The 22,958-nt window shown below is 31.6% G+C and overlaps 1 protein-coding gene across 1 annotated transcript in view; it reads left to right on the top strand.

Annotated features, from left to right (window-relative positions):
- Positions 1-13,371, top strand: part of Scr (homeobox sex combs reduced) — a 104,286-nt gene extending 90,915 nt beyond the window's left edge. Inside the window, exon 2 of the mRNA XM_085945483.1 lies at positions 12,088-13,371. Within this exon, the coding sequence (XP_085801609.1) occupies positions 12,088-12,392 (305 nt within the window). The 3' untranslated portion in view covers positions 12,393-13,371. The remainder of the gene's footprint in view (positions 1-12,087) is intronic.
- Positions 13,372-22,958: the final 9,587 nt, after the last annotated feature.

Genomic DNA, 22,958 nt, shown 5'->3' with positions numbered 1-22,958 from the left:
ATATTTCGTATTGATTAATTTAATAAAACGCAATTTTTTTAAGTACCTATTCCACTTTTATTATTTAATAAATCTGGACCAGTTTTGTCCGCCTCAGAAGGACATTTTCAACTGAATAATATTTATAAAACAGGCATTTACCAAAACAAATTCAAAAAGGCGACACATATAATCTACCAATACATAGCATTATCCGTCCAATAGTACTTTGTCGCTAACAATTAAATTTAAATTAATGAGATTGGATATTAATATTTCATACTACATCATTAAGGACAACTACACAAAATATTCTAAAATTATTAACATAACACAAAACAAAAAATGGAGCAAAAAGCACTTATATTATAACACAAATATTTATGATTAATATTTAATAACACAATAAAATTTGATCAATAATTCATTTATAAAATGTTCAATAAAAATAAACATAAACAATATTATCACGTCTTGATGGACAAACGAAAATACGAGTCAAAATTCAATTTATTTATTTATTAGTAGGAAGATGTTAAAATACAAACAAAATAGGTAATAATAAACAAGCAGTATTATACATAACTGCAATAAATAGGTACCTACTATGACTGCCTTTTTGCTAAGAAATGGGTCCATTTTAGTGTCCATAGCAGATGTCCATTTTTTTTTTAAATTAAGGATTTTAACGGTATTTTAGTGATAATACTGATTTTAAAGTGAACAGAATATAATAATAGCTTTCAAAATTACCTAACGGATGGCATTCATAATTCAATTTCACAAATTTTGCGAGTTACTGTCTTCTTCCTTGGAAGGGCAGTATATCGCTCGAATGTTGCTACTGCACATCCTACCTAGCAAAGTGGAAGAAGTTATAATACCTCTATGTGAAGAAGCCTTCTTGAGATGAGTATACTGTACGTATATATTCACCAAATCTTCTTTTTTTAATCAACTATATTTTCGCTGGTTGCCAATTACCGCCTGTGGACGCTGTAAACGGCACTAAAAATAGTTCTTCTGCAGACCACGAGCTGCGATCGTCCACGAGATATTTGACAAATCCTTTTGTAAAATTGTCCAAATGTTGAATGCACGAATGTCCTCCGCCTGACAGATGATGCGAGCGAACTCCCATATGAGAGACCTTGCAGTCAATTATTCAAATGGATTTCGGGTCAAGGAATGCGACGGGCACTCTGTGATGGAAAACGTCATCGGTATGCAGATATCGGTATGCGATTGCCTGCAGTCGTATTAAATGGATTCTTTCATCAATCAATGTATAATCCTCGCTAATGATAAGCGATCTAGCATTTAATATGTAAATAATACAAACCATATTGTGATCGCCAATGATATGATATTTGCAGCTAGATATGAAGAACTGCATTCTTGGGCAAAAAACATTTTCCGTCCAGATGCTAATGTTTTACGATAATTACATTAATTCATATTTAGATAATATAGAAATAATAATTAGGTACTATCGACCGAGGGTAGGTGCTTGATGGAATTTGAATTTAAATTCTAATGGATTTAAGTTTTGTAAATATTCCTTTTGACTCATTTTTTGCGACCCCAGTTTCGCCCTCTGTCAGTGTACAATTACCATTGGCGAGTTTTCATAGTGCTTGAAGATGCCAAAAGGCGAAACCCGGGTCATAAAAAAACTTAAATCGATCGAGTAGAATTTAACACACATATAAAAGTATATCTTTTTAAAGACAGTAAGAAATATGGTATATGAATTATGACCAAAAAAGGTTCCCTAGATCCATTCAAAAACGCATGATTCCTTATTAATAATACTGACGATTTTCATTCATCAATCACATTAAAATTAATTGCACCTTAATTAAGTAATTAAATTCTACTGTGTTTTTCTGAGCACTGTATTATATAACATATTAACTTAACACATAACTTTCTCATAAATATGGAATCCTCTACTAAAGTGAAGGCATCTAAACAGTTTTAGTAGATTAAACATGAAGCCAAAATGCGTATAATTAATTTAAATTATAAGTCGCGCTATCACACACTTGCCTAATTCTGACGCGAGATGTTACCTTAATTTGCAATAATATTAAGTAGATATAACACCAACTAGGCGGAAATTTCAAGGTCACACAGTATTATTTGTGTAATTAATAATCTCTTATGTAGTTATCTATTATATTAGCTATAACTATAGATTTCCACTTACAAACTAAATCTTATGAATATATAGTTGATTCAAAATTAAGAGTTTTAATAACAATAATACCTATGAGTCTATTTATCTATATCCACTGGTACATATTTCTCAGATTAGCCGGATATTTCATTAAATTGTCTCTCATAGTCTATTAAAGAGATGTGGTTTTTTTTTATCATAGACTTGCTCAAATTGTAAAACATGTAGGCGAAATCGTACTGCCAAGCCACCGCGCAAATGTTATTTACGACTTCTTTATTCAGTTAATTATAATTGGATGCTTGGAAAAAAATTAAACCTGACATTTTTTATGTAAAGAAATAAAACAAGTTTGATATTATGCTTTATTAAAATTATTCAAATTGCCTAGTTTATTAGGCTACTTGTCTTATATGAGAATAATTGTTAATAGCTTTACTTAATGCTAATAAAATCCGTACATATTATATAGGTACTAAGTTAGATGTATATATTTTTAATTTTAATTTATTACTGACAGCTAATTTACAGTACATTTTTCATACTCTGAATATGATTCGTTTTTAACAATATATAACAATTAACTAGACCGCGTTTTTGCATTAACGGTTTAAGAGACATAGATATTTAAAAATATATTAATACCTACTTTCATAACCACCTTATTGAAAATGACCATAACAGCAATAACGCTCTTTTCACAGTAAGGTGCAATGGGGTAATTCCGACAGAAATTTCTATGAGATGACTAGAGGTTATATATTTCGGTTAATTATTCAAAGTGTTTTATATTTACTGCCATTATTGTTTTACCCCTGTGTACTTAAAGAAAAGATGTATGATAAATATATATTAGATTCTTGAATATATAGTTGGGTTCTTTGAATTGAGAATTTGAAATATTGAGTCATTTTTTTTTGGCATTGGGGAAATTACGAACTATCTTGGGGTAATTCCGAAATTATTCAAAAGTTGATTTTATTGCACTTTGACCAAAGGTTTACCTTTCTTTTTCGACCGTAATTACTCCTAACACAAAATATCATCAATTTTGTTAATAGTTTCCATAATCCCTAACTTTTGATACTATTAGTTCGGAATTACCCCAAAAAAAGATAGTGGTTCTCAACATTTCAGTTAAGTACTTAGGATTATAGGGATTGTGGAACGGGATGGAGCAGAGCAGGTTTATTCCCGGTTGTCACTACCAGTTTTGTTCCCACCGGTGACAAATAATGAGAAAAAATATCCCAATATGACACAAGTACCTACCACCTTAAATCAATAAAATAAAGACGAGGAAAATCAAAGAAAGTGATAATTTTAAAAATCAATTTTTATTTGAGTCTACATTCTCATTTGCCTACCTTGATAGAACAATATTTTTTATAAAGATGTCTTTTGTTTACTTACTGCTTTTTGCATAGCAAAATAAACTTTCTTTATACCCATACAATTAAATTAGTCAACATTAAAAATGGTAAATCAAAGTCGGAACTTGTCTTTTTAATCATTTTCATCTACTTTTATGGCATAAACTTATAATTTATTCCTGCTAGCAAACCTAAAACTAAAATGCGGGCTACACTGTTAAAAAAATATAACAGAATTGATTAAGACACGGTCTGAAAGCCTCACATATACATAATAATGATCTATTGGTTTGGTACGCAATCAGTCAAAATAAATTCTATCTTTATCATTACATAAGTAATATTCTTTTTCATCAGCACTTTTTTTTTGTATATCTATCTTCTTCACTATAATGACCCTGGAACTTTGTCACTATCTTTTCTTTTGGTCGTAATAAAGGTTAGCTACTGCTGTGGTCTCATAGTTTTTAAGAAGTTGATAGAGAAGTATGTTTCCTCATGTTTTATTATTTCTTCTATGTACCCAATATAGTACCTCCATTTTTTTCTGATTGAATATCTGACAAGCACTGAATCATTTAATTTGTAATTTTCCTTCTTCTTGAGGGTCTTTTTCTTGAGTTTTGTATACTATATCTTTATTTTTCAGTTTTAGTAGCAGTTGTTCATCTTTGCCCTTTTCTTCTGAGTCTTCTCTAGTTGTGATATTTTTTTTTCCATTTATAAAAACATCAACGTTGTCTTTGTCATCTCTTTCAATGTGTCTTTTCTCTTCGTTTTTTTTGTTTGTTTTATCCGCTTGATTTTCTTTACCTTTACTTTTTTTGCCAACACCTTTACTCTTAGTACAGAGAGAATTTGAATCGTTGTTGGTGAGCATCTTTTCGTCAGTTAAACTTTCACCATATTTCACATCTTTTGTTTTTTTTGTGACCTTGGTTCTTCCATGTATATTTTTAAATCATCTTCAGAGTATTCACCCATCAATACTTCAAAATCAAGATAATCTATAATATCAGAATCGCTATATTCGCTCATGATGTCGGATACACTAGTTATGCTGTTAAGTGAAGGCTGGTGTTACCGCACTTACCCAAGATTATATATAATAGGACGTGCGATAGCTTCTTATTAGGACGACGCTAAATTTACTTACTTTAATATTAATTTAATGAAGTATATTATGTACATCTAAATTAGATATAATTTTAGTATCTTTACAGATTGAGAAGCACTGCCAATTACTATGAAAAAGTTAAGTAGGCTATTGCGGAATGAATATATATCAGAATAACCCCAAAGGGGTATTTCCGAAAAAAAATTAAAAACAGAGCTAGGACATTGTGTTCCTCTCACAATTCGTAAAAAACGACAATCTATCGTAAAAGCAATCACTTATTCAAATAATTTACCAGAATTCCGAGATATGTAAGTTGGGGTAATTACGAATCAGCAAAAATGGCGCGAAAAACACTTCTCCGAAAAAACTTGATGGTATGCACGCATTGTTGACACTAGCGACTAGCGACGACTGTCGAGGTGAGCACAATGAACATGGTGTCTCGACTAAATGTTGCCAATAGGAAAATATCGCTTCGATTGGTAGAATTTTTGAACTTTCGGAATATACCCATATTCGGAATTACCCCAATGCACCTTATACGGTTTTAACCGTACGGCAAAAAATCGAACGGCGACATTCTTTTAGTGGCGCGAAGAAGAGCATGGCCCTTTTCATTTCACATTACACGGCGACACTTGAAAACCAAAACGGCACCGTGTAGCAGCCGTCCATTTCCAGTGCATTCACGGCGCCCAGACGGCCACTGATGATTCAGTGGTATACATGACCTTATGCACCTTTTCACATAGACGGTTTTAAATCGTACGGTCAGCACAACACTCAACCACAAACTGAGCTTTTGACGGAAAAAAATCCGTGCATAACCGTATAGTGTGAAAAGAGTGTGAACTTGTTGCCGATTCGGATTTTTACCATTCGACTCTTTTCCGTACTGTTTAAACTGTACAGTGTGAAATAATCCTTAATTCAATATAACCAGTTTGTGGAGAATTTTGTTACGAAAAATATGTTATTCTTACAAGCAAACTTAATTTAACAATGATTATGTATCGTGAAATACTAATGAGATATAAAACGTATCACTAAATCAAAAGGGTTGGAAAACACTGCATTAGTTAAATAACATTTTAAATCCCAATAACTCCCTACTTGTGATGATTTTCCAATTAAAAATTCCCACCCCCTCTACTCAACTATATCTTGCATTTGCAATCATATTACATCTTTCCCACAACACATACCTCCTCCACGCAATAATATTTAGCATTTACATTTACACAACCATTTTGTCAGCACTTGGTATGCAGAAATAATGGCTGCTCATACGATAAATCCAAGAGTTAATCCCTATCAACTGAGCTGTTTTATAATTCAATAAATCAGGAAGCCATGTCATATAGCGGCACCTGGCCATTTAGTTATTCTTATTTCGTTACAAATATAACATAACCGACTGCCCATTGGTTAGGTGTAGGTATATATTATAAATTCCATATTATTTTTAAACAAAAGAATGCCAATATTGCAACACATGATGCGAGAGAAATATTTGAACTATGGCCCAGCAGAGCTCAAACTTTTTCGTTTCACGGCGTTCTTGGTGAATAAAAAATTTGTTACGTCCTCCTAAGGCCTACCTAATTCATCGATTGATTTGATTAGCGCATGATGAAACATAAATAATGTAAATTATAAATCCTCGAAGACTATATTATACAAGCATGGAATTTGTTCTAAAAATAATGCAATACATAGATATACTTACCTACCTAAGGTTTTTAATAACACTGCAATAAACTCGCACATTTTTTGTGTGACTAGGGTGAAAATAGGGTGACCAATAATTATTATAATAACAGTTAATCTTGGTTTATTTTCATAATTTTTTTAACCATCCCATATAGATAATATATAGGTACAGCATTTTTAAGTAGGTAGGTACCTACCTACAATATACATGCAGTACAGAAAAATACTTTTTATGTTAATTAAATAGTCAGCTTATTTAATGTAAACAAAGTGTATTTACTGAAAAGTTATAGAGAAACGTTATACCATCATGTTGCTTTTCAGCAGAGCTACCATATAAACACAACATAATTAACCATGTTTTGTACTAAATTATCACTTACTTTATATTTAACACAACAATAAATTTCAGCAACCCTCGCAGTTCTTAAATAAATCTAGTCATTCAAATCAATATTTACCGGCGACGCGTACAAAACATATTTAATTCAGCCGTAGAAATTCTATCTTAGTCTAACCCGTATTGCGGAGATATAAGCGTGACGTATATTTTCTTATTCGCACTTCTGTTTCGTTTTTGTTGAGGCATTGTATCTACTTCATTATGTTGATCATGACCATACACTTGAATGCCTACTTATATATATATATATATATTATTATTCCTCTTTTCTTGTTTATTAGGTTTGCATATTATAGTAATAGTACATAATATAAACATGTGTTATATTGCTCTGCATAAGCAATAATTTACACAAATTTGTCAGTGATCCCCTTTTGATGGTTAGTTTTTTGTATTCTTTGTGACTGTAGTCTCAAAGGAAAACACTGTGTGAAAGATCATAATTAAAACTATTTGTGGTATAGCTAGCTATAAATCATTTTATATGTTCACTTAATTCAAAAGTGGGTTTTTCGTCACATCAAAGTGTTGGAATCAAAGAGAACCAACTAATGTAACGCTCCAAAAACTTCGACTGAATTAAAAGATCATTATTTTTGAGGAATAAATCTTTTCTATATAAATTAATATAATTATTGTACACCGAAAATGACAAATTGTTTAGCAGATGTTTTCTTGATTCATTTCTTTATGTATTAATAATAATATAATAAAAACAATCTGAAGAATACGTCATAAGTCTCAAAAATATGATTGAAAGAATTTTTAATAAGTATGTATTTTTATTCGAAAATTTTATTTGAAACCGAGCACAATATTCCAATGTACCTACACATCAGAAATTAATATTTCTATATGATTTATTACAATAGTAGAGTTGCTGCTTCATAACTTTGTACACCAGCTCTATGATGAAAATTATGTAATATATATTCTAAATATATTTTATTTGTTTAGATATATCTATTTATTTTCTTATTACTGCAAATGTTAATACAAGTGAATATCATTCAATCTAATTTATGCGAGGTAATCAAGCAAAGAGGCGTATCAGTGTAGTATAAAAGTACAAAAAAAGTGCAAAGTTATAAAACGTATATTCTACTTTAGTATATTATAATAGTAAGAAACACACTGAAGAAGGTTAGATCCTTACCTCATTTTTAGCGTATAATACTCGTACCTTACTTACACAATGCAATTGCCACGAATATCGCAAAAAAAAAAAAAATTATTTCATACGTAAGTAATAAAATTAAGACGCCAGGAGCTGGCAACATCTGAAAATAGTGGAAAATTATTGGTATGCAATCTAATATTTTTATGAAAATAACTAGCACCACACGTTGGAGAAATAAGAAAGTTTCGGATGTTTATGGCTAATACGGCTCGGTACTTAATAAAACTCACCATCCATCCCACCTCGTACCACACCCGATCTTTAACGGGCGTATCACAAAATACAAATAGGTGATGTATGACGTAAGATGTCAGCAGTTTTTATTAAAATCGAATTCACGAGAAATCCTCTCAATCGCTGTATGATGCCACATTTTTAAGTGTATTAAAACACCTGATTAAACCGACTTGAGCAAGTCTTCCACTTCTGTAAACATTTCAAGACAGTCCTTAGAATATGATCAACTCTGTATCACCATCAGGGCTCGAAATGGACCGGAACGCACCGGAGCGCCGTTCCGGTTCGTAAAATCCCCAAAATTATCGCTCCGTCTCGTGGACTTATTAAATTGACAGTGAGCTAGATTTTCCATTTAATGTAAAAATCTAAAAGTTTGTCCACACTGGTAACCTCATTAAATTTCACGATAATTATCAAAATTTGTTTGACCAAAAATTATTTTAATCGAAATTTAATGAGGTTGCCAGCAACTTGTTGCCAATGTGAACACGGCATAACACACTTATTTTTATAAAATACACCAGCAATTAGATAACTATGTTAACTATGTTAACGTTTTCATAAAATATTGAGCGCTCCGGTTGGTGAAATATTCCATTTCGAGCGCTGATCACCATTATTATATCGTGGCTGCGGACGACTTGGCGGCGATCTGTGAAACTGAAAATCCTCTCGCTCTTATACATAGTATCTACATTATTTATACATCTCTATGAAATCGCTGACATAACGTGGTAGTTGTATAAAATACTGTAGGTATACAATTGTATCATATCGTCACTGTACAGGCCAATCGCCGTAACTCTCACTTTTCACCAAAGTGACATGTTGATGGTAATGGACTTATTGCATACTCTTACACGAACTGGCCAAGTATCATAAATCCCAAAAAAATATTTCATATCAAAATAATTCAAAACTATTTTTTAAGCCATTTGTAACTAAACTTGACAAAAAATATTCCAGCCAAATGCTGTAACCTTCTCCAAACGTAAGCCACATGTAGGTCAATTCACTATATTCTATACTTATCGACCGCTAAAAGTGATAAAGTGATAAATACGACGGTTAACTACGGTAGTTTTGTATCAAAGTAGATATTAGCACTTATTGTGACAATAACAATAAGTTGGCTGTAATTGTTGCAATAAGTGATATATTTTAACAGCAACAAAGAGAGATGCTGTTAAAATATAGCAATTATTGCAACAATTACGACCAACTTATTGTAATTGTGACAATAAGTGCTAATACTTTGATACAAACCTACCCTAAGTTTGATAATATTTATCACTTTATCACTTTAGCGGTCGATATGTATAGAATAGACCCAATGGTACGAGTACGTACAGAGTAAGCCACTCAATTTGTAATAAAATATTAATAAGTACCTACAGTTTTTTTCACTTCCTGAACAATTTGATATTTGAGAGTTACGCTACTTGGCCTGTACAGTGACGATGTATCAAAACCGTTTACTCAATATCACCATAAAAATATCAACAAAATTAATGTCTTAAGTTTTTCCTATTATAAATTCTAGCAAAAGTTCTCTCGCGATGATTGTAAAGCACATTGCTCACATAGTCTAAGAGTTTTCTGGCTTCCATGTAGAGACGAGAGAGTCGGAGAGCAAACGTTGCATATGTCACCTGTCGTTTCCATGTTTATTCTGGAAGGATTTATTCACTTCGCGGCGCATTCGTGTCCGGATCAACGAATCTCAGAACCGGACCGATGACGTCTCGCGAACGACATGTGAAAGCACCTTTATTTTTATATATTTTCCATGATTTTTTCGTTAACTGTAACTATAGGAACTCAACAGTTAAAATCCCATTTTGAATCTAGAATAAAAATTACGTATCGCTGTAAATGTCGTTGCACTCAAGGGCATCATTCCTTATATGTTTATCTAGGTACTGCATTTGCATTTGTGCGCAAAAGAAACTGAACATAATTATGTAATTTAAAAAATCTTTAATAATAATATATTGTAGACAAACATGAAAAAACAATAATCGGGATGGCATAGGTCTGTTATAATCTATAACTTTCTATAGGCCTACCCATATCTTTAATGTATCAAAGGGCTTTATATTTAAAATTATCGAGTTGATTAGGCTAGCCGCTAGAGAAGTATAAACCATTCAAAGAATTGAGGAATTCAGAAAAAAGGTGAAAATCGGTGAATGTTGTAGAACTTAGAACCCTATTGAATAAAAAATACTTTATATAATATTATTATATGAGAAATTGGCATATTTACTTATATTAATTTTTAATTGCTATTATATATCTCCCACATATTATAGTGTACCTAACTACATTTAAACATTTTTTATCAGTCTAAAATACTGCTTCAAATGAACTGAGCACATTACGGTAACGATGGTAACCAATAAACAATCTGATTCAAATTCGATACTGTCTACTGAAGGTCCGTGATATTAATTTAATTTAAAGTCTATAACTTATGAAAGTTGTACTGCTTCATAGATATTGGTCTTAGCGACCCGGATCTCTACTTTTCACTTTCGACATCTTCAAACAAAATTTTTAATGAACTCAAACTTAAACTGCTACAAATTTAACATAATATTTTCTAATCAACGCTGTATTATACAGATTTCATTAAGAAAAAGATTAATTTTTGTTGATTTTTAATAATTTATAATAATTTAAAACCATCTGGTTATTATTTTAATGGAGGAGGCAGGAATTTATAATGGATTCGATGAGTTTATATAAATAATACCTAATACTTATATTTCAAATTGATTTTTTTCTGTTACAATGAAATTTCTTTTTTTAATACATGCATGCGACAAATTATAATATACCTAATATAATATAAGCACTTAGTTAATTTAAATATGTGCATATCTTGATTAAGCAGGTATGCGCTTGAATATTTAAGATAATGCCAGCCAACAAGGCTAAGCGATATGTTGTTAAAATCACATGTAGATTGTAGAGGGAAAATAAACAAAGTGAATTCGTTGATAGAAGCGTCGCGGCGCTCCTGGCAACGTGCCACGACGCTGAGAGACGACCAAATTCACCGTGGACAGTCTCAACGGACACTTTCGACTTTTTGTTTAATTTTCAAATTACGGCAAACACTTTTTCAAAGTATTACTTCGCGCTTGTACGACAATTAGTTAAATTCTTCGTTGACAACTACTAGCTGATATTGATTTGAAGATTTATATATTATTTATTTATGCTGGCTTACAATATATCAATTTATAAAAAATAATGATAAATGACTGCTCAACAGAAGGTTCCACGATATTTCATACATTCATTTAACAAGATTTAAATTCAGCTTTACATTAACAACTAAACCTATGTCCGTCCTACCCGAAAAAGGGCGACTATCTGCATGGGAAGCGAATATAGTTTTTGAAGGTCTTACTAGTAACCATGGTAGGGCGTACTTTAAGTAATATGGTGTTATGAGGAATCTCGAATAATCAAGTCTTCTTGTGAAACCGCATATTATGAAACACCTGTCTACAGTAGCGCAGTGACGTAGAGGCCCGATGCATTGACTAATTTTGAGGATTCTTACTATAAAAGATAATTATTATTTCACGTCCACAAAATCTACTATAAAATATGCAGGCATTTCTGCCTTTATTCGTTATCTATAGCAACGTATGATCATGATCTACCTAGCGTTTGTTCTGTGAAATCAAAATTGATAATATTAAAATATATACAATCATCAATTTGGGAGAAATACGTATATTTTATAAATTTTGGTAGAATTTAATATTTTTATAACTGATTTAAACTGTTTTGAAGCCCCCTTTTCAATTTTTTGACAAATACTTCTGGTTATAATCTTGTCTGTTAATAAAGCTAATATTATTTTTTGACAAATTCCAGGTACGGTGAACGCAAACGGTGAGACGAAGAGACAGAGGACCTCCTACACCCGATACCAAACCCTGGAGCTGGAGAAGGAGTTCCACTTCAACCGCTACCTGACGCGCAGGCGCCGAATAGAGATCGCGCACGCCCTCTGCCTCACGGAGCGCCAGATCAAGATCTGGTTCCAGAACCGCCGCATGAAGTGGAAGAAGGAGCACAAGATGGCGTCCATGAACATCGTCCCTTACCACATGAACCCGTATGGTCACCCCTACCAGTTCGACCTCCATCCCAGTCAGTTCGCCCATTTGTCCGCATAGGATCAGTGGAATTTTTCGAATAGTGGATAACATATTTACTAAAAGTGTAATCCGGTAGACGAATGCAAATTCCACTACTGGAGATCCCGTGAACGGTTAAAAATAAAAAACACATAATGCAATTTTTATCTTTAATCGTTATATGGGGTTCAATATGTTATCCGCTGTTCGAAAAATTTCCTACGCGACCCAAATACCGAAACGGTATTTTAAAAAATAGACATTTAAAAAAAGACTATTAAACACTACGTTGTGAAGATATTATAATATTATAATTATTGTGATTTTTGGTTTAAACTACTAATGTGTATTGAATATTAAAATAACTGTAAATTTTTTAATAGGTTAGTGAAAGTTTTTCTGTAAATTTTTAGACGTATTAATTGCTACGCGGAATTAGTTTGTATTTCAAAAGTGAATATTATGTAATTTAGTGACTATCGTATTTATGTTTTAATTCTTGTTCCAAAGTTTAATCAAACGAAGTACATAATAAATGTATATCTATAATATTTTGAGTGTTCACCAATCATCGTCATTAAAACTATTCTATTAAATTTTTGAGTGTGTGTGTGTGAGGCTAAAAAATCTCTACATTTGATAATTTCGGTAAAATTAAAAAAAGTTTACATCAATTGTAACAATACAAAAGTAATACAATTCATTTTTTATTAAATAATATTTATCATCAGACAGTAAAAAATTAATATAAAATTTCATTCAAAATTCGTTTTGTGTAAAAAAAAAAATTGTGCGTCGATGTTAAAATGTGTAAAAGTTTCTTTTTTAATATTTGAAATGTTAATATTTTATGTTGGTGGTGTTAAGTTCCTGAAAAAAAATCAAGTTTTCATAGGAATATGTTCGTTACTAGGTTTTGTTGAAATTTTAATGCTTTGTTTAACTTTATTTTCCTCCTTACTGATTTCCTTTTTGACGGTTTAATTAATTTTTACGGTGGTTTGTTTTTTTCTTCATTAAATTCAAATAAAAAATAATATTTTTTGTTATGTACAATATATCAAAAACAAATTCGGATATATACAGGGAGCTTTGACAGTCAAAGCTCATCAGTAATTCAACTTTATTAAAGGCTTTTTCACTTATTGCAATTTTCAATAAAAAAATCTTTTCTTTTAATTGCAATATAATAATACGGACTTATTAATTTATCATCTCTTTATTAAATTTTTCGTTAAAATATAAATTATAATGAATCAATGAAAAAAAGCCTCCTTTTCCTTGTTCAAAAACCTCATATTTTATTAAATCTATCTTTCTATTATTAAATTCAATGTTTTTTTTTAAACGTGTTTTTATTATATTTTGCTTACAGTTATTATTGTTTGTTGATGTGTCACAAATAAAGTAATATAACACTATGTGTTGTATAAAGATGTTTTCTAAAGTATTTTCAATTCACAATGTGCGATTTTGTTAATTGAAAATATTGCACATTCATTATTTAGTAAATATAAATTATGGTAAGTATACATAATTTGTGAGCAAAAAAAGATATATAGTATTGTACATATTACTTAATTTGCCATGTTGTATTTATAAATAAAATGAATGATTAATTCGAATCAAAAATATAGTACTTACCAGTGTTAGTAGTACTTAATATAATAATAATATGCTCATGTAAATATATAAAATAGTTTCTTTGGGAAGAAACAGAAGATGAATCTTTCGTAAAAAATGGCAGCTACTTTGATTTTTTTTCCAACAACAAATGTACTTTGGTACTTACTAAAACAAGAATTTTGTTACGTTTTTACACGAATATCTTTCTGATATGATTTTGATAACAATTCTCAATTGATTACAGTTAACATAACCTAGGCCGGTATCACATTGTTAAAAAAAACTACGCAGCAAAAAAATATTTGCGTAAGCTTGTAGACATATTTATGAGGTGCGTTTTACTCAGTCACAACATGATGCGAATCTGAATCCAAAATGAGTTATTTGCGAAATATTTCACGAGAAAGTGTGTCAGCATTTTTTTTTATTATTGACAATCGAATATCGATTGCCGTTTAAAAATAGGCCAACTTTTGAAATTTTTGCAAAATTGTATTATTTATATAAAAACACATTCGAAAACGAATATTTTAATTTCGTTTCCTCTGTTTACAATAATTATTTACATGTCTGGTTATACGCAATAAAATTCACTTTAAATTATAATATGCCTACAGAAATATCCAAAAAATTCTCACTATTTGTTTCTTTTTGAAAATAAATCAATAAACAATTATTGATCCAAGCCAAATTGAAAGGTTCTCTTTGTATTTTTCTCGTAATAAATTATTATAAAAAAAACTGAATACCCAGTTTATAATGACAACTTCAGTATTGACTAATCGCATGAGCTTGATGCCTACTTAAAAAAAAACAGTTATTATATGTATTGAAAACAATATCATTTACTTAAAAGAACTTTAAATAAGCTTTCAGTTCAATTTAGTTCCGATAGATGAAGAACATAATATGTAAACCTAATTATAAGTTTAAAATAATATTATATTTTTTCCACTGCACTGGAGTTCAATTGCGGCTCGTATTTTATTGGTATGAAAAAAATAAATGTTAATCTAGCTCTTGGTATAAAATTCATTTTGTAATTTATATCTTCTAAATATTTTAACAATACAATTGCATGGTGTCAAGCTCATCGAGAACCAAATGAAAATTTATTAAAAAAAATACTTCACTTAAGAAGTTTTGTAAGATATTTTTCTCAAAAAAATATTTGTGATTATATTGATAGATTGTATTTGAAAGTAATGTAGTATGACTAATCATATAGGTTTATTTATGGATGTGAAAGAAGCGGACAATTCCGCTGTTTGAAATTTGTGATGTTTGTGAAAAATTTCACTGTACAAATAAAAAAAATAAAAAATGTTGTCACCTCACATACTGTTTACGAATAAAAAAAATCCTAGAAATAAAAGGTATAAATTGTATCTCGATGTTTTTATTTACCACTGTTTCAAAGGGGGGATGATTAACGATTTTATTGTAAAAAAAATATATGTAACTAAGTTATTTTGATTTTTTTAAACCAAAAAAGGTTCTGTATAATTTTGTTATTATGCAGCTAAAATCATGCATTGCTAAAAATTAGCTACGACATCCGTTTATTCACGAATATTTAAAAATATTTTTTTCCACTACATATCACTTGCATATATACCAATTAGATGATTAAGATTCTAAATGAATTCTAATTTACGTTTTAATATTTCAATAAGTACCTATCGCGAAATCAAGTCTTTTTTGTTTCAATACTGATTTTATAATACGCATTGAAAATAAATAAGAGTAAATTAACACATTACATAATTTCCAAATTGAAGTTATAAAATGCGTCAATAATACTTGGGTTCTAAAACTGTCAAAATATCCATTTTCAACTGTTTCTCGAACTATAAAAATTAATATATATTTCTGTATAATATGTTTGTTATACATAATTACTTATCCAGACAATACACTGATTTTCCTATGTATGTGTGAAAGTGAAAATTTTCATAGACAGTGTTTGATAGGTTTTATTATTCATTCCATGTAAAGCTATGAATATAATATTGTATCGTAATATTATTATTATAAATAAATTATTATTGTATAAGTAACTTAAAGTGATTGATATACATTATAATAAATCAATATAATAAAAATAATGACAAAGTACACGAATATTCTTTTATTTTCTTAATCAAACCATACTACATTATCAATGTGTCCTACAAAAATAGACCATCTCAGAGAATGCTCTCCTAATGCCTTCTAGCGCCTGTACACGTGTATGGATGTACTGGCACCAATAGTGTGTAAATTAAACTATCGCGATAATACCTATTTACACGCAAAATTGCTGACTATATCGACAATTGCATTCTTCAGTCGTAAGCGAGACGCGTTGTTGTCATTGTATGGTGGTATTTGACAGTTTGTGAAAAATAATAAACGTCAAAATGTTTGCCAATATCGTATCTACTACTGCGCAGGCGCAGATATCGCACAAGTTCCAACAATCGCGTGAAAATCCAGAAGCCACTTAACTTTTTTGATCCATGCATATAATCTTGCAACTTAATAATACATGTTTACACGCGCATTTTCTTATGGCCGCCATACTACGTAGTGTCAGCAGTAAATCCATACACGTGTAAACGAGCCAGCATCAGCCATCAGAAATAAATAAATTATTTTCTTTTCTGTGAGTTACGCCGTCACTGCATGATTTTTTTTTGAAAATTTTTATTTTTTCTAGGTGCCAAATTTTCTTGTGAATGAAAGAAAATAATAAAAAAAATTTTTTTTTGAAAATTCTGTATAAGTATGTTACTGCGTGGTGTCGCAGATTTACGACATTAGATTAGTTAAATCCACAGTAATGGTGATTTAGAATGTAGGAAAGTAAATTTTAAAGTAGTTTTAAGTATTTTTAAAACCCCTACCGCCCACCATGAAAGCTGGAACGCCCACTAGTGGGCGGTAGGGACCAGGTTGAATACCTCTGGTCTAAAACGATCGTGACTACGCGACGCAAAGATTGTGCAAACGACGCGTGCAGAACAAAACATAATTTGTCATAAAAAGTCAACACCCGTCCATTTAATGTAACGTTCATTATTCTATTAGTAATAAAAATAATATATTCATTGACATGTTTTCTTTTTTAAGTAAATGGGTAATATTTTTTAATCATCTTTACACGATTTAAGAATTAATTCCCCCGTCGCCATCACAAAATAAATTGATGTGTTCACAGCTCGACTTTCGCTCTCCGATTGCCAGCGAGTCCGAAATATCGTCGCACCTATAGTTAAAAATTATTTGCCGTTTCACTGAAGTATGCTCTTAAGTAGGACGTAAGTACCAATGTGGAAACGTAGTCACAGAAATGAAATATAGTAGAAGCCTGCATCCAACAGTGGATAGATCCAGGACTCATGACTCAGTATGATAATGATAAAATGTCCAAAGATTACATAATATAATATAAAAACATATAATTCAATACATCATTAATAATATATTATTATTCGTATATCCCCCATTTTTACACTAATTACATTTTTCCAGTGGCGTACTGAGAGAGGAGAAAAAAGCATTCGCAGTTGTTGAATCAATTAATCTGAGAGTCGTTTGGGGCAACGTGTGTTTAGCTGGTAATATTGAATAAAAACCTTTTCGAAGAGTCGCCATGTCAGCAGCGGTAAAAAGCGACTTTGATAGTATTGAAAAATGATTAATGAATAAAATCGCAATGAGACGGCGGGGAACAATGTCACATAGAACCCCGAGACCACTGCGTCGATAACAATAATTATATTTATATTAAAAAGATTCAATTCAATTCAATTCAATTGATTTATTTATTTTTAACATATTGTGGACATTAAAAATTATAAGTGTAAGACGTTCACAACATGATATTTAGAAACAAAGAAATATAAAACAGTATTACATAAAAAAAGAGATAGATCAGTATAGTGATAGATAGTAAGTTATTAAACAGTAGAAATGTGTAAATACAAAAAAATATAAATTAGATAGGTACAAGGAAGTACACCGGATGAGTTAAGCAGACTGACTTGTTGAATTTAATAAACTTTTTTTTTGATACAATGAATAATTCACAAAATTTAAGAATGTAACATTCTTTTATTGAACATACATTACTTCTGAGAAATATTCAGCAGGTTTCAAACCTGCGCCGCTCAGGATTTTCACCCGTATGCTCAGATCACTAAGCTATACGTATCTTATCTAATTACGACGAAATTAACTATTTTTTTTTTTACAATAGTCTCAGAGGATTTTTTCTAGTGGTTATATATTCCCCCCCTCCACCCACTAACACCCACGATAGCCGCGTGGCTTAAGCACCGGTCTGTAGTGTCAAGGGTCCCAGGTTCGAATCCTGGGTCTGGCGTACACATATTATTTTTCAATTTGTGTATGAGTCAGAGTATGGACCTAAAAGGTTGAGCAAGTGGATGACATCCATTTCTCGTAAAAATAGAATCTGTTAATACAAACCTCCACTCTGTGGAGGCCCATAATATGATCTTATTAGGATCGGACATGGTGGAAAGAAGAAAAGAAGAATATATTTTAGTTGAATTGTTTAATTAATATTGAAACCAATCAAATAATGCAAAGACCGATGAATACTTAATAGTGATTTTTAAAGTTTTTGGATCGATTTTCTTAACCGAAATTTACAAAAGAGCGATTTTAAATAATAACTTTATTGGTTTTAGTGCATATTATATTCTTCACTAACAACAAATAATTGTTACTTCGCCACGGAATAGTCTCGAAGATTAGCATGGTAGACATGCTGATTGTATAAATAACTATCTTTTTCCCTTTTGGCTCAGTGTCCTGTATACCGTGGATTACGATTTGTGAACAATTGTTATACTTGCTATGTGGTCTTCAGTTACTTCATATCGCTGCATATAATAAGCACAATTGTATGATGAAATCGAAAGACAATAATTGCAATATCTTGTATGATCTGGTAATAATAGATATGTTGTTTTTTTATATTTTCAATTCATTTACTCAATCACTCATATGGCGGCAGTATATAGACGATAATATATAAATATCTACAGAAACAAAACCTACTAGTGTCACCAACACAAAAGCATATGGTTGTCACCAGGAAAGCACCGGTCTCAACTCATGTCATCGCGTTTTCGTCAACTTTAACAACCACTCATGGTTTTTTTAATTTTATAATTTTCAAGTTATCAATGTAGTCACCTGTTTCGGTCTCTTATCCCATCTTCAGAAAATTAATTTGTAGCTATAAATATCTGTCGTATCCCGAAGCATCATATGCTCACTCATAAAGCAGTGGCACAATAATAGCCATAACAATTGGTCACTACTCATAGACTATAGATACATCTCACTGCTACTAATACTAGGTAGCCATTCTTCTTCCTTATGCTACAATTCTATGCGGGTCATGGCTCCCTCCAACATTCATCCAGGTTTCTTCCAATCCTTCTCATCTTGTACTCAACTCATCTTGTACGAGTTCAACTAACTCTTCTTTTGCCACCCGGTTTCACGAAATTAAATATTACTACTACAGATACGTACCTACTACTACTCCACACTGTCATTCACAACATAGCAAGCAGAATGTCAAGTAATTTTTCTAGATGCCCTACCATTTCACAATAGCACGTTGATCACTCTTATAGCAACGCTGCAGGGTGGGGTAAGTATAGTAAGTATTTTTACCATGTTTGATCCTATCCTGACCATATGGGCCTCCACAGAGAGAAAGTTGTATTAACAGATTTTTGATTGGTTGATAACTATACGTCCAATACATTGGGTCTTACACTGGACCATTGAAGTTAATGAACCCACCAAACCACACCCGCCTTACACCTTACACCACACCTGGTCTTACTCGGGACCCTACGTTTGATCTGAAGCATGATTTTTTTTCACTGGATAAAATATACGTTGAAAAAACAACACAATTTTTTAACCACTTGGTAGCTGCTCACGGTTTCGTACGTATACAAAGGCGCTCTACGCCAATTAGGCTAACGTGGATTTCGACCGACCGACCTCATTCAACTACATTTTCACAAATATAGTATTAAAATTAAAATCGCGGTCCTAGTTTTTTCGTCAACATTGACTTATTTTTGCAGCCGGTGTTACTCAGCCTAAAAATCTGATTTTAAGTTAAGTAAACAGATGGACTATTTCTATACAAACACATTATTATCTACTACGAAATGATTTATCATAAAATATACTTACTTAAGTCAATGCCAACAATCTTAAATGGTCAACACATTAGAACACGTTATGGTGCTATTTTTCTTAACGAAAAATTCGTCATACTACTCGATGCAAATGACATAATATTAAAAGTTTTCTCATTTTTAATCCGTACTTGCCTAAAATCAATTAATTGTGCTGCACGACACGTCTTTTTTATTACATGTTTTTATTCCACAGTTAATTAAATGAAAAATAAAATTATCCATCAGCGCACATGTCGCTGCAGTGTTTTCGGATAATCTATCCACCAGATCCGCACTCGTAAACTAAGCAGGGTCGGCCCGGATCAAAGTCCTGTCCATTTTGCTTTACGATGTGAATTTAATTACCTCTAATGATTTATCTCTCACTTACACAGCATATAAAAAATGCATAATATGATTTAAGCATCATCTCACCACAATCATTTTCAATAAGATCATTATTATTGCATAAGTGCCATATGTTTTGACAATAGCGATTGTGAATTGAATTTTAAATATATCGGCTACAGTACCACTTCAATACAAGATGTTATTATGAACAGAAATCATAAGTTAAATACGTATGGCACACGATAGAAAACACATATGGTGTCCGACTATGAATATCCTCTAAAATTTAATATGCAGACGAAATTAACCGGAATATAACTTTTCAGGAGAATTAAATAATAATTGAGTTTTATATAATATGCAACTGTATTTTGTGAACTTCTATATTTTTGAGTTATATATATATACTAATTTATCACGTTGATTTGACCTCTTTTCCTGCATATAATAGTAGTATACATTATGTTTCACAGAACTCAGTAACAAAGATACGAGTGAAACTGCAAGCACAGAATGCCACAAAAACCGAGGTTGACTTCGCTTAGAGGTGCAAGCCAGATTGACAGAAGCTATGGCGGAGATCGGGGTTTTTAAGTTTTATATACCGATCGAAGAAGGCATTAATTAGGTATTTGCATTCAATAACTCGTATGGGTATATATTAATATACGACTACCCCTAGAGGACCTAGAGGTCCTAGAGGTTGTGGTTGTGATCGATAAATCTCCAGAATTCTCAAGGAATAATCAAAAAATGCCAATCTCAAATCTCGAGAAATAAATTTTCCGAAATTTTGAAAATTCGTATTTCTCGAGAAATCAACTACAAGATTCTTGAGAAATCGAGAAACTAGTACTAGGTACTCCCGTCCGCAACCGGAACTTTTGAAATTCGACGGGACTTTTTTAGAAAAACAACGTAAATTCTTAATTTTCCCGTTGAAGTCTCGACTTTTTTTTAACGACGATTGTTTTTTGATTGAAAAGTCTAAAATATTGAAACAAAATTTCAGTATAGTGTCGATTTCTCCGATTGGGCCGGTAGAAAATGCGTTACAGCGTGGTACTTTATCCACCATACAGAGCTTTTGCATACAACTGTGATACAAATCAGTAAGGCCCGTTGCAGACGGGACACCGGTGTCGCGCACATATATAATATAGGAGGCATTTGTATTCGAATAAAGGGGTCTTTGTATTATGTTTATGAACGCCCCAGAGCTAATGAGTCAACGCATAATTTCGCGTTATAAATTAAAACATAAAACTGGCTGCGGTAATAAAACCAAGTGTATCGGCGGCTTGAGAATGTAGCGGCCGACGGAAAAATGTACCGGACACGCGTTGACTCATTAACTCTGGGTCGTTCATAAACATAATACAAATGCCCCTTCATTCGAATACAGAGGCTTCCTTATTATATACGAGCGCGACACCGGTGTCCCGTCTGAAACAGTTCGAGTAAACCAAGAAAACGGTCGAAGTTAAACAAGTATGAACTACCTATATTATTAAGAATGAATATATTCGTGTAGTGGAGCCGGAGCGCCCGGGACTTTTTTCAGGGCCGGAACGCCAAATAATTCTCATCAATATAATAATTTTTAATCAGGTGACTATAAACATTTATATTATTCTTATTTTTAACTTGGGAAAATAATCAAGAACCTAAATGTATGTAACTATACCGGGTAAATATAGAGGGTAGGTATATTCAAGAGAAACTATGAGCCAGTTCAACTCCGATGTGATTATGGTTAATTATTAATTAACATTTTTTTACTTAGAAAGGTGAAATTTCGAATTTTCTGTACTTTACCATCGACACATTAAAAAGTATACATTCGGAAAATTGAAAAAGTGGTTGGATTTTTAAAATTTTAATTAGCATTATACCACTGAAAAATGCACAGTTTCCGCTGGTATTAAAATTATCATTATATAAGTAGGTACCGTAGACTTTTTCCAAATAAAATTATGTCTTAAGAGCATACTTCAGTGAAACGGAAAATTATTTTCAACTATAGGTGCGACGAAATTTCGGACTGGCTGCCAATCAGAGAGCGAAAGTCGAGCTGTGAACACGTCAATTTGTTTTATGTTGGCGTCCGGGGAATTAACTCGTAAATCGTGTAAAGATGATTAAAAAACGTTACCCATTTACTTGAGAAAGAAAACATGTCAATGAATATAATATTATTATTACTAATAGAACAATAAACATAACATAAAATGACGCATGTTGAATTGTTATGACGAATTATGTTTTATTCTGCCCGCGTCGTTTGTACAATCTTCGTGTCGCGTAGTCTCGATCGTTTTAGACCGTGCCCCAGCTGAAGTATAGCCTTAACAAAACTCAAGAATGAAAATCTTGCTTACCTACATTCTTGTGAATAAATTTG

This window comes from Rhyacophila brunnea, unplaced genomic scaffold (assembly GCF_057557595.1).
Source record: "Rhyacophila brunnea isolate RB1 unplaced genomic scaffold, BYU_Rbru_1.0 scaffold_18, whole genome shotgun sequence".
Classification (NCBI taxonomy): domain Eukaryota; kingdom Metazoa; phylum Arthropoda; class Insecta; order Trichoptera; family Rhyacophilidae; genus Rhyacophila; species Rhyacophila brunnea.
The sequence above is the reverse complement of the archived record's forward strand: the minus strand, read 5'-3'. Positions and strand labels throughout refer to the sequence as shown.